Source organism: Chionomys nivalis, chromosome 18 (assembly GCF_950005125.1).
Source record: "Chionomys nivalis chromosome 18, mChiNiv1.1, whole genome shotgun sequence".
NCBI lineage: Eukaryota > Metazoa > Chordata > Mammalia > Rodentia > Cricetidae > Chionomys > Chionomys nivalis.
Genome location: NC_080103.1, coordinates 34,923,282 through 34,941,481, shown reverse-complemented (window position 1 = coordinate 34,941,481; position 18,200 = coordinate 34,923,282). Strand labels below are relative to the sequence as shown.

The following is an 18,200-nucleotide window of genomic DNA, read 5'->3' as shown; positions in this document are numbered from 1 at the left end:
CATCCTCTCGTGGCATGCGTGCTTACGAGCCACTCAGCACAGATGTGACACTTCCAGCATGCTGAAAGGAGCTCCAAGAGATGAGAAAATATGCCCCTTTAAGTGAAAATGTACTAAGAAACTACTTGATTATTAGGGAGGACAGAGCCGCTCAGCCACCTGACCCTAGTAACTTTCAGAGATGGCAAATGACTGAGTCTGGACCATAGTACACACACATTGCGGCACCTAAAAAGTACTTGGACTGAAGTTGTAGCTCAGCTTTTGTTGCTGGCACTTGCTTATGCATTTGTCTTATTAAATGCCATTTAAGCTCATCAAATAGCAAGGCTACTCAGTTGTACTGGGACTGGAAGGGAAGTGTGTGCTGTTGAGAAAGTTATGGCTAAGGGCATGGCTACAATCCTATCGTGTTTACCAGAGCTGATCCTCCAGTCACTTGGAAACATAGCATCAGTTATCGCTGCCAAAATACATTTGTGGTTGATATCTTCATTTGTTCAACTTTCTATGAAGCAGATCATAGTGCTAACTTAAACCTGTATTAAATACTGTTGATCATGATCGTGTCCTTTAAGCACGCATGCATTTACATAAGAATCTGAGTGGGTGGGGCACAGAAGTAACACTGGAAGGATTCCTTTAACTCATATAGTTTTTAATTTTTTTTTTTTCAGGGGGAAAGGATTTATTTTCACTTACAGTTGAGGGATACTGTCCATCACAGCAGGGAAGGCATCACTTCTATAGTTTTTAATTTTTAAACTGAAATATAGCTACATCATTTTCCCCTTCCCTCCCACCGACAACTTTCCTGTGTCATATTCATGTCATGTATGGTGGATACGTCCTCTTTGCCAGCAGCCTGCTTCTCAGCCCGGGCCAACCACCTCTGCTTCTCCTCCTTAGCTCTGGCCTGTGGTTGGGGGGAAGCTTAAACGGCTGCTTTCTGCTCTGGTCAGGTTCCTGAGTAAGCTGGCTAATTTCAGGAAGCTCTGGCCAAACACTACAGGCAGTGCAGGTAGCAGCCCTTTATCACGGCAGTTGGTGGTGACTGGTGAGCTCGCTCTTGGACTCGATGGCCTATCCAATGCCAAAGTTCTTGGGCCTTTTCTTAAACAGGATACACTGCCTTTCTGTCCTGGGCTTCTTTAGGACAGCAGGGGCTGGATCACCTTCTTGCCTCTGAGCATCTTGCTTGGCTGGAGAAGAAGAAACAGTCGCTGTCATTGTCCCTAACATTGGTAAGATGAGAGCTTGGGGTACGGTATGGGTAAACAGTCAACCCAAGGCACTGGGCCGTAAAACACATGGACTCGAGGCCCAGGTCTCTGCCCTGGCTGTCTCCTCATACCCAGCTGTGTATCTTAGGGTCCCTGTGGCGCTGAGAATCTCATTCTCTTGCATTTGCATTCTGGGAATAGGAGCCCTTTCTAATCATTGAGTTGATTAGAAACTGTACAGTGTTTCTCAGAGGTGTTACTTCAGGACGGTAGGGTCACACTTCTGTTTTATGAGCTACTCTAATGCCATCCTATCTCACAAGATCTCATTATTAATGCCGTTAACACCTTTATCCAAGGATTTTCGTTAATTTCACTACTGTAGCACGTTTTTGTTCTCCGGGCTGCAAGACAAAGAACATTTACTTATGCAGGTTTCTGGGTAGGTGTAAGTGTTACCAGTTGGGGAATAAGCCTCGATCCCAGTTTTTATTAAGATTTTGCTATATCAGCGTGATGGATGGACTCACTGTCCTTGTGACAGAACTCAGTCTCCAGCTCTCCCCTCCTGCCCGGAGGTCAACCCTATTACCCGCCTCAGTGCCCCATTCTCTGATTACATGGTTGGTCCTTCTGACCTGACGGGTTCCATCCTATGCACAAACTCAAATGTGAGCTCGGTTTGTCATGTCATGAACAAGGAAGTCCCTAGTTGGGACTTTGGAAAATTGCAACAAGGATTTAGGGATTGCCTCCCAGGAGCCTAGAATGAGGAAGAGCAAGCGAATTATTTAGACGGTGGCTGCCAGCAGACTCTAAACCTTAAGGTAAATTCATTCAAAACAGCATTGTCATCCCAATAGGGTTTTGACATAATAGCCAGAGTAGACAGCCATTTGTCCTACAAATTGAAGAGCATATATAAGAAAACCAGAGGTGTGTGGGAGCCAAACCTACAAATTACTGACCAGCTGCTTATAAATGCGTCATAACTCCTGTAAAATGTGAATGAGAAAGTTTGCTTGTTTAAGATTAAACCATAAATTAAAAATAATGCATTTATATCCAGTATCTGAATATTAAAATTATTTATAAAACCACAAAGATAAAGTGAAAGCAATATAATATTTCATTTAATGTAGTTTTTTAAAACATGTTGATCTTGAACGTACAGTCTTCCTCATGAATCATCAAAGTGTTCAGATAGTGGGCATGCAGCATGGTGCCCTTTTGGAAATGCTGTTTCTAATCTGAAACTTAGTGATTGTTTGTACAACTCATTTATTTCACATTTGGCTGTGAAAAAAAAATAAGGGTCCTTGGCTAATCATCTTCCAAAAAAATTAATTTAAAACCATATAAAAAATACCATCATTAATTATAGAAAGTGTTCCTGTATTTAACAGCCTTGGAACACTGACCAAACCCTAACTCTGCAACTGGATCCTGAGTTCCCTAGTTTATACTGTGATTTGTTCAGATTTCTTTGAACATTTTTCATGTACATTGGTCCACTCTGACCACGTCACTGCCATTCTACCCTTACCCTCAGTCATCCCTGCTGCTATGGTCTCCTCCCTTGGCTACCACAGGCCCTATAGGACCTGAAATGTGTGTTTGGGCTATCAGTTTTACCTTAGGAAAACAACTGTCTTTTAAATGCTCCGTGTGTGTGTGTGTGTGTGTGTGTGTGTGTGTGTGTGTGTGTGTGTAAAGAGAATATACTTAAACCTTGATTCTAATCTTATTCTCCAAATATGTTCCTGTCTTCTAGACACTGTACTCTGTGAAACAGTGTCTCCAACAGCCAGAGTCCTAAAGGAAACCATTTAAAAAGTCAAAGAAAAGGAGCCCATTTTTTCCCTAGAAACAGCACTACAATGCCAAGTGTAAATAGGAGACTTTATCTAACATTCATGCAAATTGCAAATTTGAATCTCGGTGTTGTGAGGTAGTTAACCAAAGCATGAACTTTTACATTCTGAAAAAATGGGGCATAGCAACCAAAAGAAAGAGCAGAAACACCTGTAGAAGGATTCCAAAGTGCGTCGCTGCAGTTTCCGGCTGCTTTCTCAGGAGACGACAGGATAGCTAACAGATTGTAGACTGCCACTGTGGGTTTAGAAATGGCAATAGCCTACGGACTTGCATATATCTGGAGCTGAAAAAAAAGCAGTGGGCTATCTAGACTTGGATAAGAAATGTTAAGTTTCTTCTGTTCAGAAAGATTGAAATTGAGATAAACACTAAAAGTGAAACACCATTCTTAATTACCAGCAAGAGTTTAAATAAGAAAGTACTGTCAGAGTTGGTACTTTGGCAATGAAGTGATTGTGTTGTTTGAATACTTAAATACGGATTTTTTTTTCCTTTGAGGAGATTTTTCTAAGTACTTGCCTTTTAAGTTATCTTTGTATTATCTGTTTGGAAAATCTTGAATGATAACAAAGTCTTATGTTATGTATGTTACATTTTGTATCATAGAATTTTATTATTTTGAAATTATATATTTAATTTTTGATTCATAAAATAATCTCAACTACAGTTGCAAAATGTGTTTGCAAGTATTATTTGTGCAGTTATTAAAATTCCTCAGTGAGTTACCATATGTCTAAACTTCAAATAAACTGACAATTTTGCTGAGACAATTGAGAAAGTAAAAAATTCAAAAGAGAAGAGGGTGGTTAGTGTCAGCATCACATCCACACTTGCGCACAGATGTGCATCTCTTGTTTGCAGTTAATAAGACAATGATCCCACGGTGGTGAATACAACAGAAACCAAACTCCACAGTGTTATTGCTTAGTGTAGAAGAGGCACAAAAAAATATATAAATTTACAAAATGATTCTGTATCACCTTGAAAAACAAAGGCTAGTCATTAAAAGTCATCTTATTGCTAAGTTTCTTTCTTTCTTTTTCTTTCTTATTTTTTATTTTTTATTTTATTTTATTTTATTTTTGGTTTTTCAAGACAGTTTCTCTGTATAGCCTTGGTTGGTTGTCTGTCCTGGAACTCGATCTGTAGACCAGGCTTGTCTTGAACTCACAGAGATCCACCTGCCTCTGCTGGTATTAAAAGCATGTACCACCAACCTACTACCTACTATTATTCTACTAAGTTTCTTTGACAGAATAATACTAGTAGGTTTTCCCCCCTAGGTCCATGATTCGTCTAGTCTCAATTCATGGCTATTTTAGCAATATTGTGTATGGTTCAGCCTTATGGAATGGACCTTAAATATAATTGCAAAGTGGCTGATTCATCCCATAACACTTGTGCCACTGTTGTGCCAGTATTTCTTGTAGGCAAGTCTATTCTGCAGATTTACCCAGAAGTGAGTACAGGAAGTTGGGCATAGTGGCACATGCCTTCAATCCCAGCATTCAACAGGCAGAGGCAGGTAGATCTATGAGTTTGAGGCCACCCTGGTCTACATAGTGAGATTCAAGGCAGCTAAGGCTATAGAGAGAGACCTTGTCTCAAAAAAGAAAAAAAAGAAGAAGAAGATTCAGACTAGGATGATATCAGGGAAGGAAAGGGTTTGATGAATTTCAGGAAAGATCAGCAGGATGAAAGAGAGTGAACATTGTAAGGCTCGATTTAAGGAGCAAGGGTTGTGTGATGCAGAGATCATGGTCAGGCTATAATTTTGTGTTTAAGTGCAAGGGGAATGCCTGGAAGATTTTAAATAGAAAGTCATATGATCATATTTGAGTCTGTCAGATAACTTCTTTGGCCACTATATGGGGAATGGTTTGGAAGAAGGCAAGTGAGAAAAAAAGTGGATAGAATATTAGAAACCTATACCAATGGCCAGAGGTGACAGTGGACTGGGCTACTGTAATAAACTGGCAGAAGAGAAGGCACATGTAAGATTTGCACTAGTTACAATATCCATGAGACATGGTGATGGGCTATATTTAGGAGCATTGGGTACAGATCGGAAGGATGTGTTTATGTAGCTTTTATATAAAATTATTTCAAAAAAATATATAAAATTATTTCAAGCTCTAACAGAGAGCTGAAATGGTTGCATCTGAACAGGTCCAGGTCTGAAGGAAATAGCCCACAAAAAAAAAAAGAAGAAGCCATGACATATGATCCCCAAATCCACAGTAGAGGTAGAGAAAAGGAGCTTGTATTTTTAGTAGCTAATTAATCAATAAATGAAGGTTCAGAATTGTCATAGTTTCCAGGTAAAGGTGTGTGTGTTAAGATCATCACACGCAAGAGGAAATGGGGGAGTAACAATCACCAGCACTCACTGAGTATGTCATGTTGCAAGAGCCATTTTAAATGTGCCCCACATTTGAATTAATGATGTCTCAACACTTTGAGCTATGTAGCCTTCTGTGCTATGGCTAGAAAATTAGATGTGATTCATTTTTTCTCCCAAATGTAAGATAGTAAATGTGAGTGTGAAATGCCCCCATCACAGTACCAGACTACAAAGGTGAAACTTTAATAGCTAAAGCTTGCAGAAAGAAAGAAAAGAAAGAAAGAAAGAAAGAAAGAAAGGAAGGAAGGAAGGAAGGAAGAAGAAGAAAGAAAGAAAGAAAGAAAGAAAGAAAGAAAGAAAGAAAGAAAGAAAGAAAGAAAGAAAGAAAGGATAATTATAAAAGAATCTGCATATACCATCATCATGGTGGTTCAACATTCTCCAAGAATTCAAAGGAAGGGAATGTTCTTTATATGTTACATCTTTTTGTTAAGCGTCCAGTTTCTTGGAATCATAAGAGTACTTAGCAAGCACTGAAAAGCCGCCTTGACCTCTTGGTCAACATCATTGTTTGTGAATCTCTGGATGTTAGGAGTTTGTAATATAGCGCTGACTGTTGTGGATTGCTTTTTCGTGAATTTCTCTGAGAAGTTCTTAACATGTAATTGTTCCTTATTTTTCCATTTTCTTTTGTCTGGCCTTTTAAGTTGTACCCCTGTTCTTCAACTATCTGAGATTGATACTTTAGCACCTTTTTCTAACAAAATTATATGTTGGTACACAATTCTTTGTGGAAGAAATTGCCTCAGTATGAATTGTTTAAAATTAGGGATAAAGGCAAGGAGGTATTTCCTTTCTGTTTTAGTGAAGTCCTCAATTATATGATAATGATTGCATAGGCACTGAAATGTCTACAGGGGTCGAAGATAAAAGGAAAGCTGTCAGGCCTTCCCAGTTATCCTTCAGTCTGTCTCTTGTATGGCCACTGTCCCATCTCTGTCACTCAGGAGCACTGTGTAGCTCTCAGCTCTATAGCATCCTTACCAGAGAGGACCCACAGACGTTTAGAATAGTGAATAAAGTTTCTGAAAGGAAGTGAAATTAGGTGTTCTAAAAAGCTGTTTGTTGGTTCCCAGATGCTCAGCCCTAAAATTATCACACAGAAATCATATTATTTAAACCACTGCTTGGCCCATTAATTCTAGCTTCTTATTTGCTAACTCTTACATCATAATTTAACCCATCTCTGTTAATCTGTGCATCACCACAAGATCGTGACCTACCAGCAAAGTTTCAGCACGTCTGTCTCCTGCAGCAGCTCCATGGCTTTTCTCTCATTCTGCCCTTCTTTCTCCCAGCATTCAGTTTAGTTTTCCCCACCTACCTAAGTTCTGCACTATCATGGGCACAAGACAGTTTTCTTTATTCATTAATGGTAATTACAACATACAGAGAGGAATCCCACACCAATTAAGGACATATTGAGTCCCTAGTGAGAAGTGGCAATGCCTAGCATCCAGCTGTCTTATATGTAGATAGATACTACATGTGTGTCTCTCCCCTTTTTGATACTCCCTGGGCTGAGAAACAAAGCTGGCTGTATCTCGTTGCCTTCCACATTCATTTGCAGCACTCTTCTTCAAAGCAGTCTGTTTGACAGGCTGATACTATGATTCTCTCTGTGAAATCGCTCTGTGGTGTGAAGAAAACCATGACTAATTCAAAGAAAGATTATTTTGGTGCAATCTTTGAAAGTTGTCAAGCAATTGAAAACTACAAACAGAAAGCAAAACAAATCATTCAGGAAAAATATCCGTCAATATTAAAACCTTGGGCGTTCTAAAAGACTGATTTCACACCTTGTGTCTGGGAAACCATCTCTATGTCAAGAGCGATAGATGAGGATTCATGGGCCACCTGAAGCTGAGAACAATTACAGTGTTTCTGAGTTAGCCCAGATCTTCCCCAAAATAAGCTAACCTTCACTGGGATTTGGCAGGACCTGGGCAGGACCAATAGATGAGGAACACCTTGACCCATCATTAGTCAACTTCCCCAGTATGCATTGTGCATATGTAGTCCAGAAGGTGTTTGTTTTTAGCTGGTATCCTTTTATGTATGAAAGTTTAATATAAAAGTCATGTAAATTCCCAGACTTTTGATCTCTTTGGGTACCGTTTGCTTAAATGATGAGACTAATAATAGTAGTAATAATAATAATAATAATTCTACAGTTTACAATCAATTAGTTGTGGTACTGCTGCACATTCTGAAACCCCAATAGAAATGTATCAAACTACAGCAGGCGCAATAAGATTCTTTGACTGGACCAATTAAACGTGGAAGGTTCATCATTCTTTGTGTCCAGTGGAGTGAGATGAGTATTGTTTATATAAGGTGCTTGTTATTTCATGTTTTCAAATTTGATCAGTGGCAAGAACAGGTGGCCAAGAGTTTGTTAAGTGGAGTGCAATGTTTCGTCCACCCTACCACCTCCAATTGGCCAACACAATAAGAAGGTTGTCCGATGGCTAGCCAACTTCAAGAATTTTAATGGTCTTAATAGATATCATTTTTAATTCCACCAAACGATAACTAATGATGGATTTAAATGCGTGTATGTATAGTACATTTCAAAACCCTAAAATAAAACTATAATCAAGACAAATCTTCAAAGCCAGGGCATGGCAGGGCATGCCTGTAATCCAAGCGCTTGGGAAGCTGAGACAGGAGGATCACTGTGAGTTCACAGTAAGCTCAGGGTTGGGCTGTGCAGTGAGACTCTAGAGAGGAGAAAGAGCAAAAGGACCAGCCTTCTTTACACATTCTAACGACAGTTTGCTTGGTCTTAGGAGCATGGCATTCCCACCGACATGGGGTACGCGGTATCCCCCCACCACTCCGGAGTCTACCCTGTACACGTTCAGCTTTATGAGGCCTGGAAGAAGGTTTGGAATATTAAAATCACCAGCACTGAAGAATATCCTCATCTCAAACCAGCTAGGTATCGGAGGGGCTTCATCCACAAAAACATCATGGTGAGCTTCCTGCATGTGTCGGGTCTAGCTAGTTCTTCCAGATGACAGCACAAGGCACAGACAGAGAAAGCAGGAGATCCGGGGGTCACGAGCGTGGCTCAGGAGAGGCCGTGCTATGTGAAGAGTGTTGTTATCCCTAAGGAAGGCGTTCGAATGGCAGCTGTGTCTTCCTGTTCGGTATAACTCTCTGAAAAATAAAATCAAAAGCTTCTTTCCTGCCACTCCAGCTGGCAAGCAATCAATCACTGGTGTAAAAATACTAAGAAAACATTATATCAAAGTTATAAACCATCCAAGACTATCATTTCTTAAGAAAATCATGTAGTAGATAAAAGTCATGGAACCTCTCTGTAGTGACCATCCTGAGATTTTATAAACTGCTCAAATTGTACCTCTTTGCAATACCAGGTCCACCAAAACACTGCCGTGTGCAGCAAGGAGCCATGTGTGAGGTTGTGACTTGCCAGGTTCCAGAGAACACATGGCAGGTGACATTAGTTAAGTCATCATTCCATAGTGTTTCCATCTTGTTTTGTCTCCTGCACTAGTTAGCAAAACCATTTATGGTACCAGAATATGTGGCTCTCTGAGACAGTGTGAGCACTTTCAGAGTCACTGAACCCTGTTTCTTCCCAAGTCAGAGATCTTAAGGAAAGTATTAGTGAGGGTAGGTAGGCGTGGCCTCTGATTTAGACTCCCACGCTGTGAAGAAACAGACAGGAAGCTAATGAGCCCCAAGTGCTGGGTCAAACTGATACAAGTGAACAGATCTCTGCCATCTACAGCAGATACAGCTGACCTCTTTCCACTCAGTTTTCTAATGTCTACAGGAAGTCAAGCAGATGATGGCATTAAACTTGGATCAACCCCCATCTCAGTGTGTCCCTCAATGACAACAGCAAAAAATGCTGTGAATGCAAGATGAGGATATCAGGGCCATGTTCTTCTCCCAGCTTGCCCTTCTTTGGTGCTCAAAGTGAACTTATCATGCCTCATTCAGCCAGCTTTCTGATGAGAAAGAGTTTTAAAAGCCTGTCCAAGGTCATAACTTAAAAGCATTTGGTGCTCTTTTGCCATTGTGAGGTCGTAGGCATCCCTACAGTGGCGAACTTCAGTGTCTGGAGACTGCATTCAGCACGGTTCTGCCCTGTTTCTTCCCAAAGGGCTTCATTTCCCGTACCTCCTAAACTGCATTTTGCCTGTGTTGCAAATGCATGGATGCTGCAGATATCCAAAGCTCAGGCAGGTTTCCTTCTTTGACACAATTGCCCCTGTCGTTCTGCTTATGCATGACCTCAATTCGTGGACTCCTGCGTGAGAGTTTGCAGATGAAAAGTGCTGGCAGGCGATAGGTTGTGCGGGAAGAAAGATGGGCTATCACCAGGAGCCGTCCCAATGGATACACAAGATGAGAACTGGAGAGCCGGACTCCCTCCTGATGGAGACAGGAAGGAAAGAGCTAGTGAATGAGGTGTGATCCCTAGATCTTAAACCATGCCCATAATTTGTAACTGAAGTGAAATCATCCACGAATTAAAATCAAAAGACTTAAAGGTGTTTTTTCCTTCCAAGCCATCATTGATCCTGCTAGCACTAATTCAGTTAGATACTTCAGACTTCCCACTAGGACTTCCAACCCTTCTCTAATTCCCGCAGTTATCCCTTTAGATTTACCTTTTCACTTGCTCTGTGGCAGCCACCATCTTGACCCACTGCTTGGTTTTCATGCTGACTGTGGTACAAGCTCCCCGTTGGTCAATTTTCACCTTCTGCCCACTGTTCAGTGAGAGCTAGCCAGTAGGCAGTGCCAGCCTTTGACTCCTGCCGACCTGCCTAACCTTGTGAATCTCAGCTGTTCCCACACTCTTTAATGCATCCTTTTCAAATGGAAAATGCTCGGCGCCACACCCGCACTTCCGTCTGCCACTGCCCAGCAGGAGCACTCTGCTCACTGTGAATAACTTCCCAGCCACACTCCACCCATTCCTAGCCCGTCTAACTTCCATTTTAACGTAGTAACTGTGAAGCACCGTGGTTCTCAAATAGACTTACACTTTTCTTCTCTCCTCCGAATGCATGTGTTTTATGGGGACACAAAGCATCTTGATTGGGGACTTTTTGTTCTCACACATAAGGAATGAATAGAAAACTAAGTCCTGAGCTCTGAACCCTGGTTGTTAAATGGAACTCTCTGGATAGAGCAACAAGACTCGCACTCCATCTACACACTGCACGCAAAGGGAGGCCCAGGGGTAAGGCCTCTCCCCGTCTCATTGCGCCCCATACACACAATGGCCAGCAATCTTCACTGCTTACTCCACTATTGACGGAGTTGCCTGTGTGAAGCCTTTACAGGCATTATATCCGGTGCCTTAAGACAAGTTTGTAACACAAATAGTAAGAACCCAGAGACAGATAGAGGGATGAAGCTGGAGATCAGAAAAGCAAAGCAGCCAACCACTAGAGAGACCTTTTATCTCTACCAAATCTTCAAACTGAATCAGCAAGATCCTGTCTCCACAAATCTCAGACTCCACACTCCAGTGAGTTTGTCTCTTTCCCTGTATATTCCTCTTTCCACCCAGCCATATTCTCCTGCCTCTACCTCCCTAGTGCTAGGATTAAAGGTGTGTGACTCCCAGACACTGGGAGTAAATGTTTGAGTCACCACCACCTGAATCTGTTCCTGGATTGGTCTCTTGTAGCCCAGAGTGATCTTGAATTCACAGAGTTCCATCTGCCTCTGTCTCCCAAAACCTGGAATTAAAGGTGTGTGCCACCCTCCCTGGCCCTAGTGGCTCAGTTTTGTATTATGATCTTTAGGCAAGCTTTATTTATTAAAATACAAATAAAATGTCATGACATGCATTGGCTGAGGTTTTATCATTTCTCAGGAACTGCCAGCAATTACAAAGATTACAGTTTTCAAGTTTGAACTTCACAGTGTTACCTACCACCCTTCTCTGGGGGAAAGTTCCTGTTAAAATACCTTGGGAAAGTTTCTCATTCCTTCTGTACCATAAGAGCTGTTTCAGGAAATGTGTCCATCACCCTATTGCTGCATCTCAAATCAAGACAATGGAACAGGACCCTGATCTCGCTCCTTCTGTGTGTCTGCCTAGCCTCCCATGGTGGCCCACTGAGGCCCTAAGACTCACAGAATTTAAGAAAAAGGCCATGTTCAAGTTGTCTCCACTTACCCCAAATTCCTCTTTCTAAGAAGCACCTTGTTAATAACTGACTTCATTTCCAAATGTGTGGCGGAAGGACTTATTCACATTTTACCAATGAGGGTTATTATACACAATTCCAGGATTTTAAAACCTTACTTAATTTTATTTCTTAAGATTCTAAAATATATTAGGCTCAGTAATAACAGCGCTAATTTTGAGAACTAAAGTTAAAAATGGCTAAAATAGTTCAAAGTCTATTTCAGTTTTAATTATTTAACTTCCCTTGTGGTTATGAAGGTCTATGATCTTTTCATCCTCCAACATTGGAGGGTTCGTTCAGGTCCTACTCAGAGTTCAATAAATACCACCTTCATATCGTGTTCAGTGAGGAGAAACAAGCTAAGATTCAATAAAGGTAACGAGAACTTTCTCCTCACGTGGTCATCTTTCCTTCAGGTTCTTCCAAGGCAAACCTGTGGGCTCTTCACACACACGATTTTCTACAAGGAATATCCAGGAGGTCCCCAGGAACTGGACAAGAGTATTCATGGAGGGGAGCTCTTTTTCACTGTTGTTCTCAATCCAGTAAGTACGTGGAGTCGTTCTTCAAACAAACGATGTTTAAAATGACAAGGTGCATAAAAAAATTACATTGAGGAAGAAATACGGAAGTGAGTAGTAGCCCATCAAATAATACGAAGCTTGCTGCTGCTATGGAAATGAAAATCCCCCTTGCTCCTCCTCATCCTTTCCCTCCTCTCCTCCTTCCCCCTCTTCCTCCTTTCCCTCATCTCCCTCTTGCTCCTTTTGCTCCTTTCCCCCCTCCCCGCTCTCTCTGTGCTCTGGCCCATCCCCTCTTCTCTTGCTGTTCTCACTCCTTCTTTCCCTGTCCCTCCCCCCTCCCCCCCCCCTCTCTCCCTCCCGTTCTCCTCACTGTGCCATGTTGTCTTCTCATCTCTGCTCTCTGATAGAAGAAAGCACAGATTTTGTAAGTACCAAGGAGTTGGTTAAACGACTGCCTCTCTTCTTCTCCGTCCATGCTCAGTTCTGCCCTGCTGTGTCATGGAGCATCCCTGACTAATGGCGGGCTGCCCTTTCTCCTTCATGTCTTTATGCTAGTGCATCAGTGATGCAGCGAGCCGCTGGTGAATTAATTTTCAGTGTCCTAAAATCGTGTGCTGAAAGGAAAACCACTAAAGCGAGCTGCGGAAGGGAAATGCTTTTAGTGATTTTCTTCCAGGAAAGAGAACAGAAAAAAAAATCTATTTTCAAATATATGGATTTGCCCCTGACTATAGAAAATTCAAGATGGAAAATTGCAATTATCTCCAAAAACAACGATTTTTTTTCCTACCAGGATAAAAATTGGATAAGACAGAAATAATAATATTTGAAAGAGCCTTAGCTGGACTTTAATCTTACAGGCCCTATAAATCAGACAGGAAGTATTCTTCCTCATCTACTCTATTCAAAAGCAAGTCTATATTTCAGCGGCTAGAAAATGAGACGGATGAAAAGGGAACTCAGTCTTTGGTAACCTCTGCGTGAGTTCACACCCAGGAGCCGTTGTGACTTCCATCCTTTAGGAAGGTTTTCATGCTTCTAAACCCGCCCGAAGTAAACATTTCTGATTTACGCTCCAAAAATACCCCCTTCTTCTAGATTACCTTTATTTTTAATTACTCTGTATGGATTCCTTCTCTCTTTTGCTCAATCTAACCAGTATGGTGTTGGTAAAGGAAGTTCGCCAGTGTGTAGTTTGAACCAAAGACTCGGTTAAATACCTGTGAAATGACTTCATCGATGGTTTTCAGACCCTTGAAGCTGTATTCTATAAGCTTCTGGTGGAGCAGTTCACTGGGAACCAGTCTGTGTGATTATCTACCCATTGGTGATGTAATATTTGAAAAACTCCTGGTATTATTGTGTCTGAACTTTGTGAACCAAATGATCTCCACTCAACCCAGAAGAAATTTTAAAATCAGTCACTCATATATAGTGAACTTATATCAATTTTTACCTATTATCTGATAAGTAATATTTTCATTAATAAAATCTATACATTTCAACCTAAAAATTCTAACAGCAAAGATTATGTTGACCTTAGTGCCAGTTTAGACAAACATACAAACTTTTCTTTTCTTTTTAGATTGGAAAACTTCCCAAAGATAATTATTTTTGGTAAATAAGAATTGGTTCAAACTAACTAGGATCTTTTGACATGTCCCATGAGATAGACAGTGATCTGAGATGACCTCATTTGGTACACAAGACACAATCTCGAGTAGGAATTCTCTTTACCTGGTGGAGACAGGTGCCTGTGAAGTTGACATCTAGTCTCTGGCAGTGAGGACTTGTGTACTCATTAGTGATGGTTGCCTGGATGGCCAAAGTGAGGAACAGGGCTTGCTTCCCAAGAATTCTCAGACCCAACTTAAATGGTTGAAGAAAGCTATGTTCAGCCTTCAAAAACTCCAGCTTCAGTGAGGCATGTATGAATTTAGCGCGTGAAATGTTTTATTAGGTCAGAATGGAAATGAAAAAGTCCTTATCAGATTATAGTGTGTGTTTGCTGTAAGAAAGATGAGGATTTTAATTATAGTGGACTTGAAAGATGGCCACTAGACAATCACATTAACATAGGCCTTAATTAAAGATGGTATTTTCTGAAAATATTAAATGATCTTGTTTCCTAAGAAAAGGTAGACGAGTATTGGAAACATGGAACTTAAGTACATTCAGATACATTTGATGGGAAGGGAAAATACAGTCAGGGCTGTGGTTAAAGACCTTTTAAAGTTTTTCTCCTTGCATTAACACTTGAAGGTGCAAGAACATGAGTGTTGTGTGAGAGCTGGCTACAATTAAGTGTACCTCAGAGTTAAGCTTTGAAAAGAAAACAGCAACACAAAACTCCTTAAAGTGAACAGCCTTCTGTGGCTCCACTATCAATGTATTCTTCGTGGCTGAAAAGAAGTGTCAATCAAGTGACCATAACACAATTAGAAAAGAACAATGATGAACAGGCGTGACAGAGGAGAGAAAACCTTGGCTGTCTTACAATTTCCAGTAACACGGGCCAGGAACCTCTGACAGGAGATGAACACAGGTGTTTTGATGGCTGGGATTTAAATCCAGGTTCTGTATAGATTCTGTTATAGAAAGAACGTGTTTCCCATGCTGGATTTCCTTGCCCTGCCTTGACACAAGGGGAGGAGCTCAGCCCTGTCTCAACTTGACGTGTCACGCTTTGTTCAGGCCCATGGGAGGCCTGCCCCTTTCTGATGGAGATGGAGGAGTAGTGGGTGGGAAGGGGAATTTTGGTAGAAAAGTGTTGGCAACATAGTGAGAGAGTGCTATAGAGAGAGGACACAGTGAAAGAGGGAGTATATCAAGTTCAAAGAGACAAAGAGACAAAGAATGGATAAGGGGCATAAAGATAGCAGTCACTGGTCCTGCGGGATACAGGTACAGAAAGGCACACGCTCTGTGTGTGCTGTCAGAAACTACCCCGGATGCCAGGCAGCTTCTTGATTCTAGGTGGAATCCCAGTAAGATGACCTGAGCTGCTCAAGGTCATTCTGTTAGTACTCTGATGAGGATTTCATCCTTCCTGGTGCCAGTTCAGGGTATCTGCCAAGGTAGTATGCTGTTTCTACGTACAGCTGAAATGACCCTATATTAAGGACAGTAGTTCGTAATGTGCCTCGGGTACCTGGTAGTGGGGAAGTGTATAAATGGTTGAAAATTTTTAGGTCATGATCTGGGAAAAGGTAACTATCACTTCATTGGTTTTTTTCAGTGCTTTAGAGAAAGTCTGTTACAAGTGATGATGGGTGGAAGCCCTCATGGGCTCTGTAGGAACTGTGAGCAAACAACTATGTTGTACCTTCTTTGAATAAGTTTGATTGGCATTACTTATAAATTGATAAGACACACATACTGTTAAAGCCCAGACTTCATATTTGACACATTCCCTGTCCTCCAGAGAATTTCTGGGTTTGCTGCCATTAATGTTTTCACTACTGACGGATTGTGCTGTTATATAATCAGTTGCCATGGTGAAATTAAGAAAACCAAAGGAAGCGTAATGTACTCTTCCTATTCCCACACACAATAATAGCAGAAATCACTGGGTTAGGTATTATTTAAAAAGTCCAGGCCTGGGCAGTGGTGGTACACACCTTTAATCCCAGCACTAAGGAGGCAGAGGCAGGCAGGTCTCTGTGAGTTCAAGGCCATTCTAGTCTATAGAGTGAGTTCCAGAAGCCACACAGAGAAACCCTGTCTCAAAAAAGCAAGGGGAGAGAGAGAGAGAGAGAGAGAGAGAGAGAGAGAGAGAGAGAGAGAGAGAGAAAAGAAAGAAAAAGAAAGAAAGAAAAAAGAAAAAGAAAGAAAGAAAGAAAGAAAGACTAAGAAAATGGCAGGAAATTATCATAAATGCCCAGTGAAGCGGATTTTTTAATTTATTAGATTTAAAAAAAAAATACTAATCCAAATTCCCACTCTTACCCCTCCTCCCATTCCTTCCACATACCCTCCCACTCCACCCCCATCTAATCCTAAGAAAGGGTAAGGCATATTGTTTTGTGAAAGGTCCAAGGCCCTCCCTATTATATCTAGGCTGAGCAAGGTATATATCTAAAAAGAATAGGATCCCAAAAAAACAATACATGCAGTAGAGATAAATCCCAGTGCCACTGCCAGTGGCCCCTCAGTCTTCTCCAGCCATGCAACTGTCAACCACATTCAGAGGGACTAGTTTGGTCCTATGCTTGTTCCTTCCCAGTCCAGATGAAACAGTATTTAAGGTAACTTATCCAAATCAGTCATCCACCAACTCAGCCAGATATGTGTCTTGGTGTATCCCAGTAGAGTCTTCATGGTCCTGTACTTTGCTTTGTGTTTGCTCCAGCAGTACGGGGTATGCATTCCAAGAGGAAGCATGGAACAGGAGGTGGAGTTCTTTGGCTTAACCTGAGCACATTAAGAACGCTGGAGAGAACAAAAATGTTATTGTGCATCACCCAAGAGCCAGCGAATGGTGAAATGGGCTACTGTGCTTTGCAAAACAAGTTGCTATTGGAATTCATAGCAGGAATTTCTAGATAAATCAGCAGCTGATTGGTAGGCATGATCTATAATACCAAAAGCCCACAGCTCCCTTTCTGGGAATCTTACCTTCAAAACAAGTAGAAGTTCAATTGATCAAGAAATGAATGTTTTTATGTCTTAGTTAATCCTTGAAAGTGTCCCATAACTTTCAGCATAAACAGAAACATCTTTCACTTGGGGAGAAAAATCGCATTGGGTGTCTCCCCAAAGTCACACTGGGTGTCTCCCCAAAGTCACGTTGGGTGTCTCCCCAATGTCACGTTGGGTGTCTTCCCACTTTTCTAGACTCTTTTTAGAAGCTAATCTCTTGTACATATCCTTTAACACTCTGAACACGGGTGCTATTTTGTGACGTCATGAACTAATGATAGCTTCAAGTCTGGATGCTTTCCTGAATCCCAACTCATGAATCACCTTTCTATGGAGTTCCCTCACACTGCACTTTTGTATAGATTTCTCCTCTGTTATCTTATGAAATGGTAGCTTAAACACAACTTTGCCATGATGCTGTAACTAATTTTCCTTATTTTATCATAGTTTGTTGCTCCTTGATTTAAAAGGTAGTGCTTCCTTCTGTCTTATATTCACAAATGGCCTAAAAACTTCTGGCACATGGTATTTTCTCAGTGGATAGCAATTCGTTATCTTCTCCTGCCAGCGAATGTTCTGTTTTAAGTTAAAATCTATCTTAAAATCCTAACCACAGAATTTGCATTAGCTCAGGAAGGTGTGCATAATTGAATCTGTATTCTCTCCCAACAAAATATGTAAGGAGACCTTCGGGAAAACCTTCAAATCTACAAAAAGATGCTAAGTTCTTCTCAAAATAATAAGACATAAAATTAAGTTATTTTGAAACACCATTTCTTTTGTCTACAGATTTTAAAAAAAAAAAAAGGAATGGCAAACAATCTGTTAACAAGACTTGGGAAGCTGGCCCACATGTGCCCCCGTGGCTGTGAGACATGGTGAAAAATACAGACACAGAAAACACTGTACTCAAAACCTCTGGTGCAGCAGTTTGGATTTTAGAGGTCATAGTTCACAGAAAGACATATTACAGGGTCTACTTTTCACTCCTAACTGAAATATACAGTAACTATCAAAGCTATGTAGTGGAAACAAGTTGAATATCCATCTGTTAGAGACTAGTTAAATCATCTTTGTTACAGCTACAGAAACTAGTGAGCAACTTAAAAATAGAAATTGTGTTCAGTTCTACACACACATGCACACACAAAGAGAGACACAGAGGAGAGAGGGAGTGCAGCCTGATTTCCACAATATACTTTAAAAGGTACACAGAAAGTCCCTAAATGTTCATCAAGTTATATGAAGGGAGATACAGGAAGAGAACATCAGAAAAGAACTGCCAAGTTACCTGCAGGAGCTGAGGTGAAGGAGACAGACGGGAGAAGTGTTTTAGTGA

General features: G+C 41.0%; 1 protein-coding gene across 4 annotated transcripts in view; it reads left to right on the top strand.

The window, feature by feature from the left end:
- The window catches only part of LOC130889545 (bifunctional heparan sulfate N-deacetylase/N-sulfotransferase 3), a 126,465-nt gene that overhangs the window by 56,518 nt on the left and 51,747 nt on the right, over window positions 1-18,200 (top strand). For all 4 annotated transcript variants that reach the window (XR_009058601.1, XM_057793354.1, XM_057793355.1 and 1 more), the window contains exons 5-6: window positions 8,298-8,483; window positions 12,113-12,241. Coding sequence is in view for 3 of the 4 variants with exons in the window: in XM_057793354.1 (XP_057649337.1) it covers window positions 8,298-8,483; window positions 12,113-12,241 (315 nt within the window). In the remaining variant the exon portion in view is untranslated. The remainder of the gene's footprint in view (window positions 1-8,297; window positions 8,484-12,112; window positions 12,242-18,200) is intronic.